The following is an 18,949-nucleotide window of genomic DNA, read 5'->3' as shown; positions in this document are numbered from 1 at the left end:
TTCTGCTTCTGAGTTCTCTCTTAACACCAGTGAGTTCTGTTTCTGAGTTCCTTCTTAACACCAGTGAGTTCTGTTTCTGAGTTCCTTCTTAACGCCAGTGACTTTTGTTTCTTAGTTCCTTCTTAAACCAGTGAATTCCGTAGCTTCCCTATAATATCAGTGAGTTATGTAGCTACATGTAACTCCCTCTTAATACAAGTGAGTTGTGTAGGCTCTACCCCCTTAATTCCAGCTAGTCCTGTAGCCCCCTTCAATATAATTAACTTATTAAATGTTCGTTCATCAAAATCACAAATGCCGAGAATATAAAATAAGGTTTCAGACCAGTTACTACATGTAGTTTACAGATTAGATGATTACGGAGACACCAAGCAAGGTTCAAAGATATTAGAACAATGAGCATCAGATTGAGTAGCTTTCTACACTTTGTCGTGGACACGCATAAATCTAGATCATAGATCAAATTCTAGGTCAAATCTAACAGAAGCACCATACAGATCTAGGTCGAAACGAACAGAACTACCATACAAATCTAGGTCAAATCTAACAGAACAACCATACAAATGTAGGTCAAATCTAACAGAACCACCATACAAAATTAGGTTAAATCGAACAGATCCACCATACAAATCTAGGTCAAATCTAACAGAACCACCATACAAATCTAGGTCGAGTCTTAACAGAACCACCATACAAAATTAGGTTTAATCGAACAGAACCACCATACAAATCTAGGTCAAATCTAATAGAACCACCATACAAATATAGGTCAAATCGAGCAGAACCACACTACAAATCTAGGTTAAATCAAACAGAAAAAACATTCAAATCTAGGTCAAATCTAACAGAACCACCATACAAAATTAGGTTTAATCAAACAGAACCACCATATAAATATAGGTCAAATCTAACAGAACCACCATATAAATCTAGGTCAAATCAAACAGAACCACCATAATAATCTAGGTCGAATCTAACAGAACCACCATAATAATCTAGGTCAAATCGATCAGAACCACCATACAAATCTAGGTCAATTCAAACGAAACCACCATACAAATCTAGGTTTAATTCAACAGAATATAGACGTCCATACAAATCTTCTTCTTCAAATTGAAAACGCCATAGAAACTCGCAGGTATCATATATACATTAGCTATCACAGTTCGAAAACTGTAAGCAGGTCATCCGTTATCAGGGAGATAGTTTACTCGATACATAGATGATACTTACATGTGCCTAATATGCCGACACCTCGCCGCCACTATAGGGGTTACTGTCAATATCTCACCTACACACTCATAACAATGCAATTCCTATTAGACGCATCGTGAGGCATGGAAAGGAGATATACAAATAAAATAAAAATTGATAAGAAATGCTAGATTCTAATACAAAGCGCAAAGGAGTTGACATCTGAGTATGCGGATATCCAAATCCATAGAAATCGTCGGAAGTCCCACTGAATACCACTGTCACCAAAATAAGGCTACCTATCCTGTTCTAAGTAACCTCTCGAATGATTTATCAACATTTACCGTAAAAGCCTACAATCAGTATTACATCTGTGAAGTCAGAACTGAAAGATCCTGACATTTCACCGTTTTGATGAAATCAACTTAATGTTAGCAATGGATTTATTTCTAAATATTAATGCCATTCATTGGCATATGTATATGTTGTTATAAGGAGCAAAATGATCACACGACATCAAAACATCGAGTCAATGTGCAAACGAACGAATAGCAAGCGGAAATGTAGTAGGCATAGTGAAAAAGAATGAAAACTCAACACTTATATAATAACAAAAATAAGCAGTCAGATTGAGGGAAGAACACGTTCCTTTTCAAGGAGAATATTTGCGGTAAAAATACAGAAATCTAGGAGTGAAGTTCACCACCAATATTCCGACAAATAATCCAATAAAATGCCGATTAGTCTACGTCATGTTAACAAGACCAAATTAATATTGTTACAGTATAATTTTGTCTTGTTGATACATAATAGTGACAGATAGTCCCCAACATGTGTAGGCGATATTAGAACCCTCGCCCTAAAAGTGACAGATCATCCCCAACATGTGTAGGCGATATTAGAACCCTCGTCCTAGTAGTGACAGATAGTCCCCAACATGTGTAGGCGATATTAGAACCTTCGCCCTAAAATTGAAAGATAATCCTCAACATTTGTTGGCGATATTAGAATCCTCTCCCTAGAAGTGACAGATAATCCCCAACATGTGTTACTCTTTATCGGCTCAAATGGGATTAAAATAGTCGTCAAAGTAAACATATACATGGAGTCCTTGACCAAATGGCGGTTGTAAATTATATCATGCAAATAAAGCTGGAAGGCATGCTTTTCAATAAACGTTTTGTGAGCATGAAACGAAGAATAGTAGATAAAATATTCAGTCTGTGTATTTTTGGCAAAACCCGCAGATATGTGGAAATTCACTTAAAATCACCAATTCACGTAATTTTCATGTTTAAAGGGAATTATAACATTTATAATAGGTGCAATTGTAACAATTGAAAATACAGCATGTTTTACAACCGCCATAAACATAACAATGTCAAAAGGACCCCTTCTGTACATGTATGTGTTTGTTAAGTCGAGTCCCCTGTCGAACAAACACCCCTTGTACCTACTATAGACACTAGTAAATATAACGGCATGGTTATTTGGTGACAGAAATATCTTCTGATCCCTGAAGACTTTTTTTCCTGAAATGTACATTTTTGCATATGTTACCAAAATTTACAGGCTACAAGTATCACAATATACAAGTTAGCAGTATTACGTAAGGTTAGCCATAATGTATACACAATTTTTTATCATACTGGTTATGTTCAAATACTGTCAAGTTGTGATATAGAGGAATATTACTTGTTTAAACAGGGACCATTGCCTTGAAATGATGGGCTTCTCCATTTCTGGCTTTTATAATAAATGCATGTGCATTATCATACGTATACAATAATATAATTTAATTTCATATGTTACACCCATCTCTATTGGTTAGATCTTTGAGGTTATTTTTCCATAGACCGAAAGAATTGAACGTCACGTATTATGACGTCATCAATACAAAAACGTTTTCACGGGGGATTTTACAAGCGGCACAGTCATTGGCCAAACTGAATTATTGGATAACTTAGATATCAATGCGCCACAACTCAACTTGTTTTAATGCAAAAGTAAGTAAAATTACGGAAATTTATGCCTAATTAGTACCTGATTGAGTTATCTGAATTAAATTATAAGCATTACTCTCAATATCTTTTGAGGTTATGAAATCATAGACAAACAAGAGGGCCAGAGGGCCTGTATCGCTCACCTGGTTTGTAATGCCTAGTAAGGTTCATTGTTTCTTTTCTGAAGGAATTTGAATATTTACCTCTAATTCCCCTATTGGGCCCCACTCTTTCTGCTCAAGGGGGTGAAAGCCAAAAATTATAGGAATTCTGTTAACCCCAAGGATGTTTCTGGGCCAAATTTGGTTAAAATCCAAGCAGAACTCTAAGACTAGTAGCGATTTATAGGATTTACCTAAATTTCCCTATTGGGCCCCGCCCCTCCTGCCCCCAGGGGGTCAGATCCAAAATTTATACAAGTTCTATTCCCCTTCCCCCCAAGGATGTTTCTGGCCAAATTTGGTTTCAATCCATGCAGAACTCTAGGACAAGTAGCGATTTATAGGATTTACCTCTATTTCCCCTATTGGGCCCGCCCCTCCTGCCCCCGGGGGGTCAGAGCCAAAATTTATATAAGTTCTGTTCCTATTCCCCTAAGAATGTTTCTGGCTAAATTTGGTTACAATCCATGCAGAATTCTAGGACAAGTAGCGATTTATAGGATTTACCTCTATTCCCCCTATTGGGCCCCACCCCTCCTGTCCCCAGGGGGTCAGAGCAAAAATTTATACAAGTTCTGTTCCCCTTCCCCCTAGGATGTTCCTGGCCAAATTTGGTTACAATCCATGCAGAACTCTAGAACAAGTAGCGATTTATAGGATTTACCTAAATTTCCACTATTGGGCCCCACCCCTCCTGTCCCCGGGGGGTCAGAGCCAAAATTTATACAAGTTCTGTTCCCCTTCCCCCAAGGATGTTTCTGGCCATATTTGGTTACAATCCATGCAGAACACTAGGACAAGTAGTGATTTATAGGATTTACCTCAATTTCCCTTATTGGGCCCCGCCCCTCCTGTCCCCGGGGGGTCAGAGCCAAAATTTATACAAGTTCTGTTCCCCTTCCCCCAAGGATGTTTCTGGCCAAATTTGGTTACAATCCATGCAGAACACTAGGACAAGTAGAGATTTATAGGATTTACCTCAATTTCCCCTATTGGGCCCCGCCCCTCCTGTCCCAGGGGGGTCAGAGCAAAAATTTATACAAGTTCTATTCCCCTTCCCCCAAGGATGTTTCTGGCCAAATTTGGTTTCAATCCATGCAGAACTCTAGGACAAGTAGCGATTTATAGGATTTACCTCAATTTCCCCTATTGGGCCCCGCCCCTCTTGTCCCCGGGGGGTCAGAGCCAAAATTTATACAAGTTCTGTTCCCCTCCCCCCAAGGATGTTTCTGGCCAAATTTGGTTAAAATCCATGCAGAACTCTATGACTAGTAGCGATTTAAAGGAAATGTTGACGGACAGACGGACGACGGACGACGGACGACGGACGCCGCGCCATGACATAAGCTCACCGGCCCTTCGGGCCAGGTGAGCTAAAAACGGACAGACATTCTTTTTCATAGACGCTTCCCGTCTTTTAAGAATATCCTTCCGTTTTTTGTCTATGACTTCATAACCCCAAAGTATATTGAGAATAATGCTTAAGTATTAATCTAAGCTGTATACATTTACTTATTTGATTGCTTGTGAATTGATGGTCATCATAATCGATTCCATTCTATTTTTGGTTCCTTATCAGGTATGATAATACAACAACTGAAGGCCTAAGGTGTACTGTTAAACGTTTAAGCTTTTTCAACTGTTCTTGAACATTAATTAAAAGGAACAGAGAATCAACTCTAATGATTGCAGGAACAATCGAGTGTGCATGTGTTGGCAAGTTTTCTGTTTGATATTCAGCTCCTATATGATAATCTTGGCATTAACAAATTTCATAACGCATTTTTTATTCTATATCAATTCAATACCACTAGCATTATTTTCTATTTCGTATACCCTTATCTATTGTTGACTTAATGTTGACTTAATATAGACTTTTTTACTGCAACATTTTTATGTACCTTCCTATAGTAGCAGATCTGCCTCCTATGGACCTGTATGGGTGAGGTGGGGCCAGAGGATACCAGGTAGCTATATTTTATAAGAATATGGTCGTATGTGGAAGTACCCTTCTTCGATATCGTACTCACCGCTACCCATTGTAGCTATCACGTATCTTTTCCAAGGATATTCCGGTCCATCCATTGATGGCTTCCATCTGGGTCAAAAGAGTGACATATATTTGATTTAACTTGTTTTGCGAAGTTTTGTTCGATAATACTAAATGTATAGGTTCTTAAAAAACAAGGTCTATTGTGAACTCATCTCAATGTAACATTGTAGGGATAAATCATGCAGAACTTGTTAGTGTGTATACTGCTATATTACGTGTGGTGATCCTAACAACCAATCCCACTCTACATGTAATTCCATAAGACTTTTAAAATGCCAATTTAAAATTTCAATAAGATACACGCACTTAAGTGTCTGCATATCTCCGAGCATAAAAGGGACGTCCAATACAGAGCGTTGTAATATCGTACAGTAAATCACAAGATTTCAAGCCAGGCATGAACGAGCGTTGGATGATGCTTGCGTTGACAAGTTTTCTGTTCGCTATTCAGCTCATATATGGTAAGGCATCAACCATTTCGATATACATGTAATTCGATACATGTAACAAAATATTAAACGTAATTATGAAAGTTAATGTATTTTTAAGACGCCATTATTCTCAAAATTTCGTTGAAAGTTTTTTTTTTTTTTTTTTTTTTTTTTTGATATTGTACTTGTTTACATGGTTGGAAATAAACATCAATCCAATGTATAAATTAAGTAATGACGAAGGAACAATTTCACACTCTAGACAAAATTTTACAGCGATGTTTTTGTTATATGACTACATGTAGGTGCCACCACCCCTAGGCCTCCTACTATCGTTGGGGGTGATGTGGCGCCAGAGGATGCCTGGCCATGGCAGGTAGCTATACGTTACAAGGATCAATTCTTGTGTGGAGGTACCCTTCTTAGGGCCGATATCGTACTAACCGCAGCCCATTGTACCCGCGGGAGGAGGTAAGCGACCCTTTATCTATCATGAGAGTATTGTTTTCAAGTCAATCTATAATTATCTGATGTTGTTGTTTGATAATGAACTATCATGGTTAATTTAAGCATCAATATGTATATACGCCAATCCAGCTTTCTTTACTTCATATCTCATGAAACACCATTCCCCATGCATGCAGCAAGTGGTAGGTATGATTCATTATTCCGTATTTGTATATTACTGCTACCTTTTTGCAGATAGGTGTCCATTTTGACGTCATTATTTTGTGAGCGTGATACACGCCATTTTATCTGAAAAGGATGGCGTTACTCTCGAAAATAGATGACCTCAAAATGAATACCTATTCGCAAGGGCAGAAAACTCTGTAATATGCAAATACAGAATTAAAGACGCAGAATCATTTTTCATCTAGTGAACCAGTGAACCTCATATGACCACATCCAGATTTATAACTACGTGCAGGTTTGGTGACACTGGTGGCAGAAACAAAGTTGTCAGGCTGTTGACCTTATACAGTAGATGAATTACATCAAAAGTCAAAAGTTACCACGACTCCATCCCAATCTTTGTCTGATGTGTACGCTTGCACAATAGGAATATTACGGTGTTGTAAAAATCAAAGACAATGTAAAGCAACCAGATGATAAGAACTATATACACATATACAAAATGACCTTTATTCATACCTGACTATATTTAAGGTATAAAATGTTCAAAAAAATTGGATCATTCGCATTTACAAATGTACATGGGAACATAAACTCGATCATACATTGAGCACTGACATGTGAACACATATTTACAGATAGAAATAATACAATTTTACCCTAAACATATTTGTATTGCTATTGCAGAAAAAAGTTTATTGAAGTCAAAGTAGGAGAGTACGAGTTACAGAAAAACGAGATGTGGACCAGAGGAGAAATGAGCATCAAAGTGAACAAGATAATAGTGGTAAAATAGCTCTGTCATGTTAAAAACAGCTGGGGTACCCGTAAAACAGTTCTTGTATAGATACATCAGCTGGGGTACCCGTAAAACAGTTCTTATACAAATAAATCAGCTAGGGTAATCGTAAAACAGTTCTTATACATATACATTAGCTGGGGTACCAGTAAAACAGTTCTTATATAGATACAACAGCTGTGGTACCCATAAAACAGTTCTTATATAGATATGTATCAGCTGGGGTACCCGTAAAACAGTTTTTATACAGACACATCAGCTGGGGTACCCATAAAACAGTTCTTATATAGATATGTATCAGCTGGGGTACCAGTAAAACAGTTCTTATACAGATACATCAGCTGGGGTACCCGTAAAACAGTTCTTATACGGATACATCGGCTGGGGTACCCGTAAACAGTTCTTATACAGATACATCAGCTGGGGTACCAGTAAAATAATTCTTATACAGATAAATCAGCTGGGGTACCAGAAAAACAGTTATCTTATATAGATATATCAGCTGGGGTATCAGTAAAACAGTTATTACATATATACACCAGCTGGGGTACCCGTAAAACAGTTCTTATATAGATACATCAGCTGGGTATCCAGTAAAACAGTTCTTATACATATACATTAGCTAGGGTACCAGTAAAACAGTTCTTATACTATACATTAGCTAGGGTACCAGTAAAACAGTTCTTATACAATAAATCAGCTGGTGTACCAGTGAACAGTTCTTATACAGATACCTCAGCTGGGGTTCCATACCAGTAAAACAGATTCTTATACAAATAAAACAGCATACAGCCTGGGGGTACCAGTAAAACAGTTCTTATACAAATAAATCAGCTGGTTGCCAGTAAAACAGTTCTTATATAGAAATAAATCAGCTGGTTACCAGTAAAACAGTTCTTATATAGATATATCACAGCTGGGGTTCCACTAAAACAGTTCTTATACAGATACATCAGCTGGGGTACCAGTAAAACAGTTCTTATATAGATACATCAGCTGGGGTACCCGTAAAACAGTTCTTATATAGATACATCAGCTGGGGTACCAGTAAAACAGTTCTTATACAGATAAATCAGCTGGGGTACTCCAGTAAAACAGTTCTTATACACAGATAAATCAGCTTGGGTACCAGTAAAATATTTCTTATACAGATAAATCAGCTGGGGTACCAGTAAAATAGATCTTATACAGATAAATCAGCTGGTCACCAGTAAAACAGTTCTTACATAGATACATCAGCTGGTACCAGTAAAACAGTTCTATACAAATAAATCAGCTGGTGTACCAGTGAAACAGTTCTTATACAGATACCACAGCTAGGGTACCAGTAAAACAGTTCTTATACAAATAAATCAGCTGGGAACCAGTAAAACATTTCTTATACATATATACATCAGCTGGGGTACCAGTGAAACAGTTCTTATACATATACATTAGCTAGGGTACCAGTAAAACAGTTTCTTACACAGATACATCACCTTGGATACCAGTGAAACAGTTCTTAAATAGATACATCAGCAAGGGTACCAACAAAACAGTTCTTATACAGATATATCACCTGGGTACCAGTAAAACAGTTATTACACATATACATCAGCTGGGGTACCAGTAAAACAGTTCTTTTACAGAAAAAAACAGCTGGGTACCAGTAAAGCAGTTTCTTACACAGATAAATCAGCTGGGGTACCAGTAAAACAGTTCTAATACAGATACATCAGCTGGGTACCTTTAAAACAGTTCTTTATAGAAATAAATCAGCTGGGGTACCAGTTACAAACAATTCTTATACAATATCATTAACTAGGGTACCAGTAAAACATTTCTTATATGTATACATTAGCTAGGGGTACCAGTAAAACAGTTCTTATACATATAAATCAGCTGGGGTACCCGTAAAACAGTTCTTATACAAATAAATCAGCTGGGGTACCCGTAAAACAGTTCTTATACATATCAATCAGCTGGGGTACTCGTAAAACTGTTCTTATACATATACATCAGCTAGGGTACCAGTAAAACAGTTCTCTATAGTATCCATTAGCTAGGGTACCAGTAAACAGTTCTTATACATATTATATCAGCTGGGGTACCGTAAAACAGTTCTTATACATATACATCAGCTAGGGTACCAGTAAAACAGTTCTTATACAATAAATCAGCTGGGGTACCAGTAAAACAGTTCTTATACACGTATACCTCAGCTGGGGTACCAGTAAAACAGTTCTTATACAAATAAATCAGCTGGGGTACCCGTAAAACAGTTCTTATACAGATACATCAGCTGGGGTACCCGTAAAACAGTTCTTATACAGATAATTATCATGGCGTACCAGTAAACAGTTCTTATATAGCTACAATCAGCAGGGTACCAGTAAAACAGTTCTTATACAAATAAATCAGCTGGGGTACCAGTAAAACAGTTCTTATACATATACATTAGCTGGGGTACCAGTGAAACAGTTCTTATACATATACATTAGCTGGGGTACCAGTAAAACATTTCTTATACAGATACATCAGCTGGGGTACCAGTAAAACAGTTCTTATACAGATACATCAGCTGGGGTACCAGTAAAACAGTTCTTATACATATAAATCAGCTGGGGTACCCGTAAAACAGTTCTTATACATATACATCAGCTAGGGTACCAGTAAAACAGTTCTTATACATATACATTAGCTAGGGTACCAGTAAAACAGTTCTTATACAGATACATCAGCTGGGGTACCAGTAAAACAGTTCTTATACAGATAAATCAGCTGGGGTACCAGTAAAACAGTTCTTATACGTATCCATCAGCTGGGGTACCAGTAAAACAGTTCTTATACATATTAATCAGCTGGGGTACTCGTAATACAGTTCTTATACATATACATCAGCTAGGGTACCAGTAAAACAGTTCTTATACAAATAAATCAGCTGGGGTACCAGTAAAACAGTTCTTATACATATACATCAGCTAGGGTACCAGTAAAACAGTTCTTATACCCATACATTAGCTGGGGTACCCGTTAAACAGTTCTTATATAGATACATCAGCTGGGGTACCCGTAAAACAGTTCTTATACAGATACATTAGCTGGGGTTCCTGTTAAACAGTTCTTATACATATACATCAGCTGGGGTACCGTAAAACAGTTCTTATACAGATACATCAGCTGGGGTACCAGTAAAACAGTTCTTATACATATTATCAGCTGGGGTACCGTAAAACAGTTCTTATACAGATATCAATCAGCTGGGGTACCCGTAAAACAGTTCTTATATACATATACAATCAGCTGGGGTACCAGTAAAACAGTTCTTATACAGAATACATCAGCTGGGTACCAGTAAAACAGTTCTTATACAGATACATCAGCTGGGGTACCAGTAAAACAGTTCTTATACAGATAATCAGCTGGGGTACCAGTAAAACAGTTCTTATACATATACATCAGCTGGGGTACCAGTAAAACAGTTCTTATATAGATATAAATCAGCTGGGTACCAGTAAAACAGTTCTTATACATATACATCAGCTGGGGTACCAGTAAAAACAGTTCTTATACATATACATTAGCTGGGGTACCAGTAAAAACAGTTCTTATATAGATACAATCAGCTGGGGTACCCGTAAAACAGTTCTTATACAGATACATCAGCTGGGGTACCAGTAAAACAGTTCTTATACAGATACATCAGCTGGGGTACCAGTAAAACAGTTCTTATACAGTAAAATCAGCTGGGGTACCAGTAAAACAGTTCTTATACAAATAAATACAGCTGGGGTACCAGTAAAACTTCTTATACATATAATCAGCTGGGGTACCAGTAAAACAGTTTCTTATAAAACCTTAACATTAGCTGGGGTACCAGTAAAACAATTCTTATACAGATAAATCAGCTGGGGTACCCGTTAAACAGTTCTTATATAGATACAACAGTTGGGGTACTAGTAAAACAATTCTTATACAGATAAATCAGCTGGGGTACTAGTAAAACAATTCTTATACAGATACATCAACTGGGGAATAACGTGAATGAAAGTACTCACAAATATCTACGAATATATCTATCAACGGAATCATGTGAATGAAAGTACCCACAAATATCTACGAAGATATCTAACAACGGAATAATGTGAATTAAAGTACTCACAAATATCTACGAATATACTATGTAAAAATAATAGCTTATGTAATACTGACAGTATTCTAGTAAGCAACTCTGCTTTATTCAGAACCTGTACTTTAGAAGTTTATCCGTTCGATTAAATTACCATTTTCATATCATATTTCAGCATCCTGACTATGACGATGTTAAATACCCAAACGACCTGTCAATCATAAAGCTAGATAGATGTGTCAAGTTCAATAAATACATCACAACGATACCACAGCTGGCAGACGACGGTATGGACTTCATCAACAAACCCTGCTACGTCACTGGCTGGGGAGTGTACGACCGAAGTAAGGCCACAATTGATATAACAGATTTTTTTTAATATGTACTAGTATTAGTAACTTTATCCTCCACTGACACAATTTAGGTTTTGTATTTACCATGTTTATTTGTTTCCTCTTTAAATCTGCCTTATTTTCAATTCTGTTTTAACCTAGATAACGTTTAAAATAACACTAAAACCATAACGTGCTCTTTTATGAATAGAGTGCACTCTGTGTAAATTAATTTCATATGTCACACTCATTTTTTCGGTTAGAAATTTTCGCATAGACTGGAAGAATTGTACGTCGAGTATTAAAAAATTACGTCATACACGAAGAACATTTTAGTGGGAAATTTTAAAAGCGACACAGTCATTAGCCGAACTGAACTATTGGCTAAGATATTAATGCGCTACAACTCAATTTTTTTATTGTAAAAGTTAGTAAAAGCAATGACATGGATGATTAAATTAGTATCTATTTGAGATATTCAAGTTAAATTATAAGTATTGTCCTCAATATCGACTGGGTGTATGAAGTCAAAAACGGAGAGACATTTTTTTTCATAGACGGAATATACCCGAAGAGCATAATCTATAAAATCAAACATTCTCCATTTCTTAATAATCTGATCTGTCGAGAATACATACATGCATGTTTATCAATGAGGTGTATGTTTACGAGTCGTAGTTAATTTGTCCAACCAAAAAATATATAAAAACGTTTGTTTTCTTCATTCTCAGATGTGTTTAGACTAGCAGACATTCTACAAGAAGCACAAGTACCCGTGATTACAAACGCACAGTGCCAGCCTGGCATTTTAAAAAACATTACCATTACAGAAGATATGATTTGTACTGAAGATAACATAAGGGGAGGATGTTTTGTAAGTAAACTCATTTTTTAGTGAAAAATTTCATTTCATCTCATCAGATATGTTTTATCACGGCTGCTCCCGTTTATAACATGCAAAAGTAGAATTGTGATACGACGGACGAACAAGTTACGATCCGACAAAACCTCTTGTCACTTATTTCATTTAATACTATTTTATTTAGGCCCATTTCCTTTCCGAAACGGCTTTTTACTTTAAATTGGCGATATAAAACGAGTTTCATCATTGTGTAGAGTTGGCAAAATTATAACCTCGCCCTTAATGAGAGGTCAACATTTTCTTGTACTAAACTAATTTCTCATATAGATTTTTGGAAAATTAAGTTAATATCATAGATGCCGTTTTTACCACATACACGAGATATTGTAAAGCCATAATTTCCTAATATTTACATTTTCACTGAATGTAACCTTACAAAACGCAGTTTGCATTCATATAGTCTATGAACCACAGCCGCTTACTATGACTTCATTATCATTGTGACGTCACAATTGTCGTACCAGCGATCACAAAAAATGGCTGTTCCATCCTTGACGATAACGAAAGATTTATACATTACAGATGCAAAATCCATAATTTCCTAATGAGGTGTTTGATATGTATGGATGTTTGCAGAATTTATTTTCTAGTGGTCTTCTTTAAAAATATACTAGTTATGATTAATAAGACTCATTTTTTTTCTCAGAATAAAAACATATGCTACCCATACCCCTTAATTTTGAGATACAAAATGCACTATTTTCAGTCATTTTTGCCAGATCTAACGCTTTACAGAAAAAGTTCTGGTATTAAACTTTTGTCAATATTACTTTTTATTGTATATTTACTTTTTGTCCATCTTAAATATTAGTTGTTTTTTTTTCAATATTTAAGAGTAAAACTAAAAGTGTTAATATTACCATTTAATGTAAAAATAAAGTATCAAAAGTTTTCACACAATCATGATCAATATTTCAATTACCACGAACCAATAAAGAGTTACAGCCAAATTAGTTCGATACAGCTAAAAATGCTGATGCAGTGATGATGAAAGAAAAAACCATTTCAGTTTAAAAAGAATGGTAAAATTTTGGCTAAGTCAAAGCGAACAAAGACATTCTCAAAATGGGCGCCAATCGGGCCATTTCTAAAACAATCCTCATATAAAAAATCTTCTATGGATAAAATATGCTTTATTTTCAACTTATGAAACTCTCCTGATTTTTTTGTGATTTTCGTCAACGATATGCTCCTTATATTTTCTATTTGTTGATATTATGTATTGTACTGTTATTCATGTATTTTCTATTTGTTGATATTATGTATTGTACTGTTATTCATGTACTTACCAGGAGAGGGCTAATACAGGCATTGCCTGTTGCTCAATCCCCATTCTAATCATACAATAAAACGTTCTGAAATGGAAAAAAAACATTGCTGTGAAAAGAGATAGTTTTGAATATAAAAAATAAAATTTCAAAGAATCAAAAGTCAGTGAAGAGGAGTAAATCAGGGGTATTTTCTGTGAAATATATCAAATAATTTAGAATCCTACAGTTTAACTTCCTTTTTAAAGCATGTGTAAAATTGATGTAAAGCTAAATATCTGAATTCCCATTTCAATTGAATGGTGGTAATATACATTTCATCACTTTTGGCAAAGCAAATTTCTCCAAACTGTTGTTAACTGGCGATTTCTGTTGTTATTTGAACCGAACCTGATGTTAAAGTGTACACGGAATGGTTTGACATATATGGCTTGATAAATGCGTTATTGGATAAAATTTAGAATGGAGAAAGTGCGAGCTTCATAGCGGTTACGGTATTGGAGATAATGCGACTAATCTCTAGAACACACCTGAAGCCCCAAGCCATTGACCCCGATTCGGGACCCCTGACCTGTGACGTCACGAGGACAACGGGCCCTACTCTACTCGTATAAGATAGAGTGGCGATTTTCGGTGTCTGCCATCTTATAAAAACTATCTGTTGGTAAATATCGATTTTAAATACACAAATACCAGTTTACATGTCCGATACCTAATTAATATTATCCTCAATCACAGATATGATCGAGTTTAGAATTGACGCTTTGAAAATAGGGATTTATACCATGCATAAATTGATGAACCACTCGTAGATAATAAAACATCTCTGCGCGATTACTGCATAATTATACACAATAAAATGTACATAATAATCCACGTACGTTGTAGAAACCACGTATACATCATTATTATACCAAGGATTATCCAAAACCCGTCTCGTGTCGTTGAATGTCTACTTGTCAAACTCGCTTTATAAATTTCCTGACTTTTTCATATAACCTAGGCCTGTCAATACAAATTAAGGTATGATTCTAAACAGATTTTTTTGCATATATGTAAATGCATCTTTTAACTGCGTTATAACTGAAATCGATCCATTTGTTTTTTGACGAAATACATTCAGCTTTCATATAATACAGCACATCCGACGACTTGTTGATATTTTGCTCAAGTTAAATCATTAGTGTCTTTAATTGAAAAATAAATCATGCACGGGTCAGACGAAAAAAATGAGACTGAAGATGTCTATGTCTAATCCAAATATCTAGTATCCAAATCAAAATACTTCCGAATTGCCAATGTCGTGCTGCGTAAATTTCTATACCTGTATATACTGCAGTAACTAAAACGCGTGGGTCAATCGAGACTAATGAGGGGCTGACCAGATTACGTACATGTAAGAAAGGTGTTTAGTGACCTGTCACGCGTTGTTGATTAGCTCTCGTCAGGTGTCAAAAGTAAGATCACAGGTAAGTTAGCGATGGACCATCATGGAATTGTTGTATAATGTCATATTTGTTTACACTTATAAATCCTTGGTTTACAGTAAAATATACCGTCCGTACATAACATGTAACAAGTGTATCAATCACTAGATGTATATATTTCAGAAAGACTTATGCATATACATTTGTCTCGTAAATATTTTTCTGGTTACATGTAATGCATTTTAATAACAGAAACTACAAAATTATTTACAAATGGCATGTCGAGAAAGAACAATACAAATATAATGCACAATGTCAGAATTTTGATATTTCTGATAGTTGCAAGATTTCGGATATGCAATTCTTAGTGAATTTTGGTCAATATCGATCATTATTGAATACCAATAATGATAATCTATATGACTAAAAAATGTACCGTTGAAGATTGTTAAAATAACACATGTCGGTATACAGGTACATGTAGCTTTAAAAGGAAGAGAGACTTGTTACAGCTATAGATTAATGAAATATCATAAATTCAATCTCTCAAGTGGTTTCTTTTTTTTTTAAATTTTTTTAACCACCACCCCCCCCCCCCCCCCCCCCCCCCCCCAATTTATGTCTAGGATATTTACGTGTATTGAACTATGAAATACATTTCACACATTTTTCTATTCGTCATGCTGATTCTTGAAATCCATAGGCCTAGTGAATTTTTATTTATACAGAAACATATTCAAATGGATAATTATATGGCCATCATTTTTCGAATTTTGTCTGTTTTTAGATCACATAATGAAAATTGAATATTCTCGAGGTCTGTTAATTTAGTAAGCTGTTAAAACAGACATAAGATTTCTAGTTAAAAATTTGTACACAATTAAGGGCTTATACCAGAAACATATAACTTATACATGAATCCTCTAATCTACTTATGTATTTAGCCTGATTTCAGTTGCAATATTTCCTATTTTATATATAATTAAAACGTCGTCTTAACTGTATACTACATATATAATTGTAAAATTCTCGTAACCCCATTTCAGGAATACATATATGTCCACCTTTGTGCTATAAACCCCACTACCAAACACCTGACTGCCGTTGTCCCCGTGACGTCACATCCGGTTATTCCCCAAATCAGCGTGAGCGGGGCCGATTCCCTGATTAGCAGTCGATATACAGGTAAAAATCGGGCACTTCGGAGGGCGGTATCTCGGTACTGAATTGGCCGATTTTGATGCGGTTTTCAACATTCTTGTCAGGAGATCAAAGAAAATAACATATCTAAAATATTATTTTCGTTCCGTGTACACTTTAACTAGTACATCCGGTTGCTAACTGGCCCCGTCTCGCTTTCTGTTGTTCATTGGCCACAGCTTTCTGTATCTGATCCCTCCTGTTGCTTACTGAACCCTCCTGATGCTTACTGAACCCTCCTGTTGCTTATTGAACCCTCATGTTGCTTATAGAACCATTGTGTTACTATGTTGCTTATTGAATCATCCTGTTGCTTACTGAACCCTCCTGTTGCTTACTGAACCCTACTGTTGCTTACTGAATCCCCCTGTTGCTAACTGAACCCTACTGTTGCTTATTGAACCCTCATGTTGCTTACTAAGTACTTCAGTTGTTAATTAGCTCATCCTGAATCTAATTTATTTATTTTAATTCATAAAGATATAGATCGCACAGTCTATATGAATCCGTCAGCAAATGCAATATTTTAAAATGTTTCGACTGTTTTATGATTAAGAGTGACAGTGGTGGTCCTCTCCAGTGCCTTATTAACCAGAAGTGGGTACACGTGGGAACTGTATCCTGGGGCAATCCTAGCTGTAATGGCCTTACCGTCTATGCGAGGACATCCTACTTCAGAGACTGGATCTTATGGACCATGGAGAAGATATCAAAATCCAATTAGAAAAATCCATAGAACATGATCGCCCAACTCTGCACATAATGAGTTTCAATCGAATTAATGTTAACATTTTCGTGTGATTCTCCAAGGTTGTGTCAGATAGGTCAAACATATTTCATTTGACATACAACTACAAATCAAAGATATGTGTACAGTTATCACTATGTCTTGGCATTATTCCATTGTTATTTTTTTCATCCTATAAGGCCATATTTGTGTTTTCTGTGTTGCGTCTTTTTTTTTTATTATTTTCTGAAACCTAAGCAGAAAAACAAACACATTCATATACACAAAAAAATCCTGTTATTTAAGTTGAGGAGTTCAAACTGTTGTAGATTATGCATATTGCATATGTTTTTACAAAAATAATTTGGTTCATTGCAAGTGATCAAAATCAGATTTTACTTTTATTGATTTTACATATTTTAGGTAGTATGAGTATTTTGCGTGGTGTACCTATCTTTCATCGCTCGGTTCATAAAACAGTACTTGCGTGTGTTTTTTTCATTCGGAGGACTTAAACTGAACCAACAATGGACGCAAAACCAGCAATAACACAACTATGGCCCCAACAGTCCGTATTACGGTAATGATTCTCACATGAGTAAAATATAAAAAATAGCATAGGAATATATACATGTATATAGTTGGCGTTCTAGATTTTGTCGTAAACCGCCATACATCCTTAAAGATGCTCCATCGCCGACAGAGCATAGATGATATTCATTATTTGAACAATAATTGGTGTTTAATCGTGTATATATATGCCTAATTAACACAAAAAATAACATAAAATAATTTATTTCGCCTTTGGTGCATGCGCAATCATTACTTCATTCCATATAAGATATAGTGCCACGGAATTTTTTCGGGATGCAATTAATTATTTTTCGTATATTTAACTTTAAGTAAAATTAGAAGCTCAAACTTTTCAATGGTGGTAATAGTGTAAAGTAAGTAACTTTTGTAACTGAAGAAAAATACTAAATCGTCTGCTCCTGTTTTTGATAGTGAAAAAATACCATTTGTCGGCGGTGGAGCATCTTTAATACAAATCGATGTCAAATCGGAGACACCTACAATATATATACAAATATAGGTTAAATCGGAGACACCCACATTATACAAATATAGGTCAAATCGGAGGCACTCACAATATACAAATATAGGTCAAATCGGAGACGCCCACAATATACAAATTTAGGTAAAATCGGAGACACCCACAATATACAAATCTAGGTCAAATCGGAGACATCCACAATATACAAATATAGGTTAAATCGGAGATCCCCGCAATAAACAAATCAAGGTCAAATCGGAGACGCTCACAATATACAAATCTAGGTCAAATGGGAGACACCTACAATATTCAAATAAAGGTTAAATCGGAGACGCCCACAATATACAAATATTGATCAAATCGGAAACACCCACCTTATACAAATATACAATGAGTTTACAGACGAGCTTCAAATGCCGTAAGAAAACGAACGCGATTTTTACGTAAGAAAATTTGAGTGTGAATTAATTAGCCAATAGGTCGAAGGAAGACCCGAAATTAAACCTGGAAATATATAAATAGAAAGCCAAAAACTAAATCAGCTATAGATGATCTCCACACGGATTACAGCAACGAAACATTGGCGAAAACTGACAGAGATTGTGACAAAGCTGAAACTCTTTCACAGTTTTTCTGT

The 18,949-nt window shown here is 35.9% G+C and overlaps 1 protein-coding gene across 1 annotated transcript; it reads left to right on the top strand.

Annotated features, from left to right (window-relative positions):
- The first annotated feature begins 5,394 nt into the window (after positions 1-5,394).
- Positions 5,395-18,659, top strand: LOC138322422 (chymotrypsin-like elastase family member 1). Its single transcript, XM_069266451.1, has 6 exons — positions 5,395-5,872; positions 6,148-6,313; positions 7,163-7,262; positions 11,558-11,726; positions 12,446-12,588; positions 17,088-18,659. Exons 1-6 carry the CDS (start codon positions 5,809-5,811, stop codon positions 17,253-17,255), a joined length of 810 nt encoding a protein of 269 aa, XP_069122552.1. The 5' UTR covers positions 5,395-5,808; the 3' UTR covers positions 17,256-18,659.
- The last annotated feature ends 290 nt before the right edge of the window (positions 18,660-18,949 follow it).

Source organism: Argopecten irradians, chromosome 4 (genome assembly GCF_041381155.1).
Source record: "Argopecten irradians isolate NY chromosome 4, Ai_NY, whole genome shotgun sequence".
In the NCBI taxonomy this organism is placed as follows: domain Eukaryota; kingdom Metazoa; phylum Mollusca; class Bivalvia; order Pectinida; family Pectinidae; genus Argopecten; species Argopecten irradians.
This window is presented reverse-complemented; position numbering and strand designations above follow the sequence as displayed.

What these genes read in the sequence shown, in the direction of transcription:
- LOC138322422 (XM_069266451.1), top strand. Translation starts at nt 5,809, where the DNA reads ATGAACGAGCGTTGGATGATGCTTGCGTTGACAAGTTTTCTGTTCGCT. An exon ending in CGCTATTCAGCTCATATATG is followed by an intron (nt 5,873 to 6,147) that starts GTAAGGCATCAA and finishes GACTACATGTAG; the next exon opens with GTGCCACCACCCCTAGGCCT. An exon ending in CATTGTACCCGCGGGAGGAG is followed by an intron (nt 6,314 to 7,162) that starts GTAAGCGACCCT and finishes TTGCTATTGCAG; the next exon opens with AAAAAAGTTTATTGAAGTCA.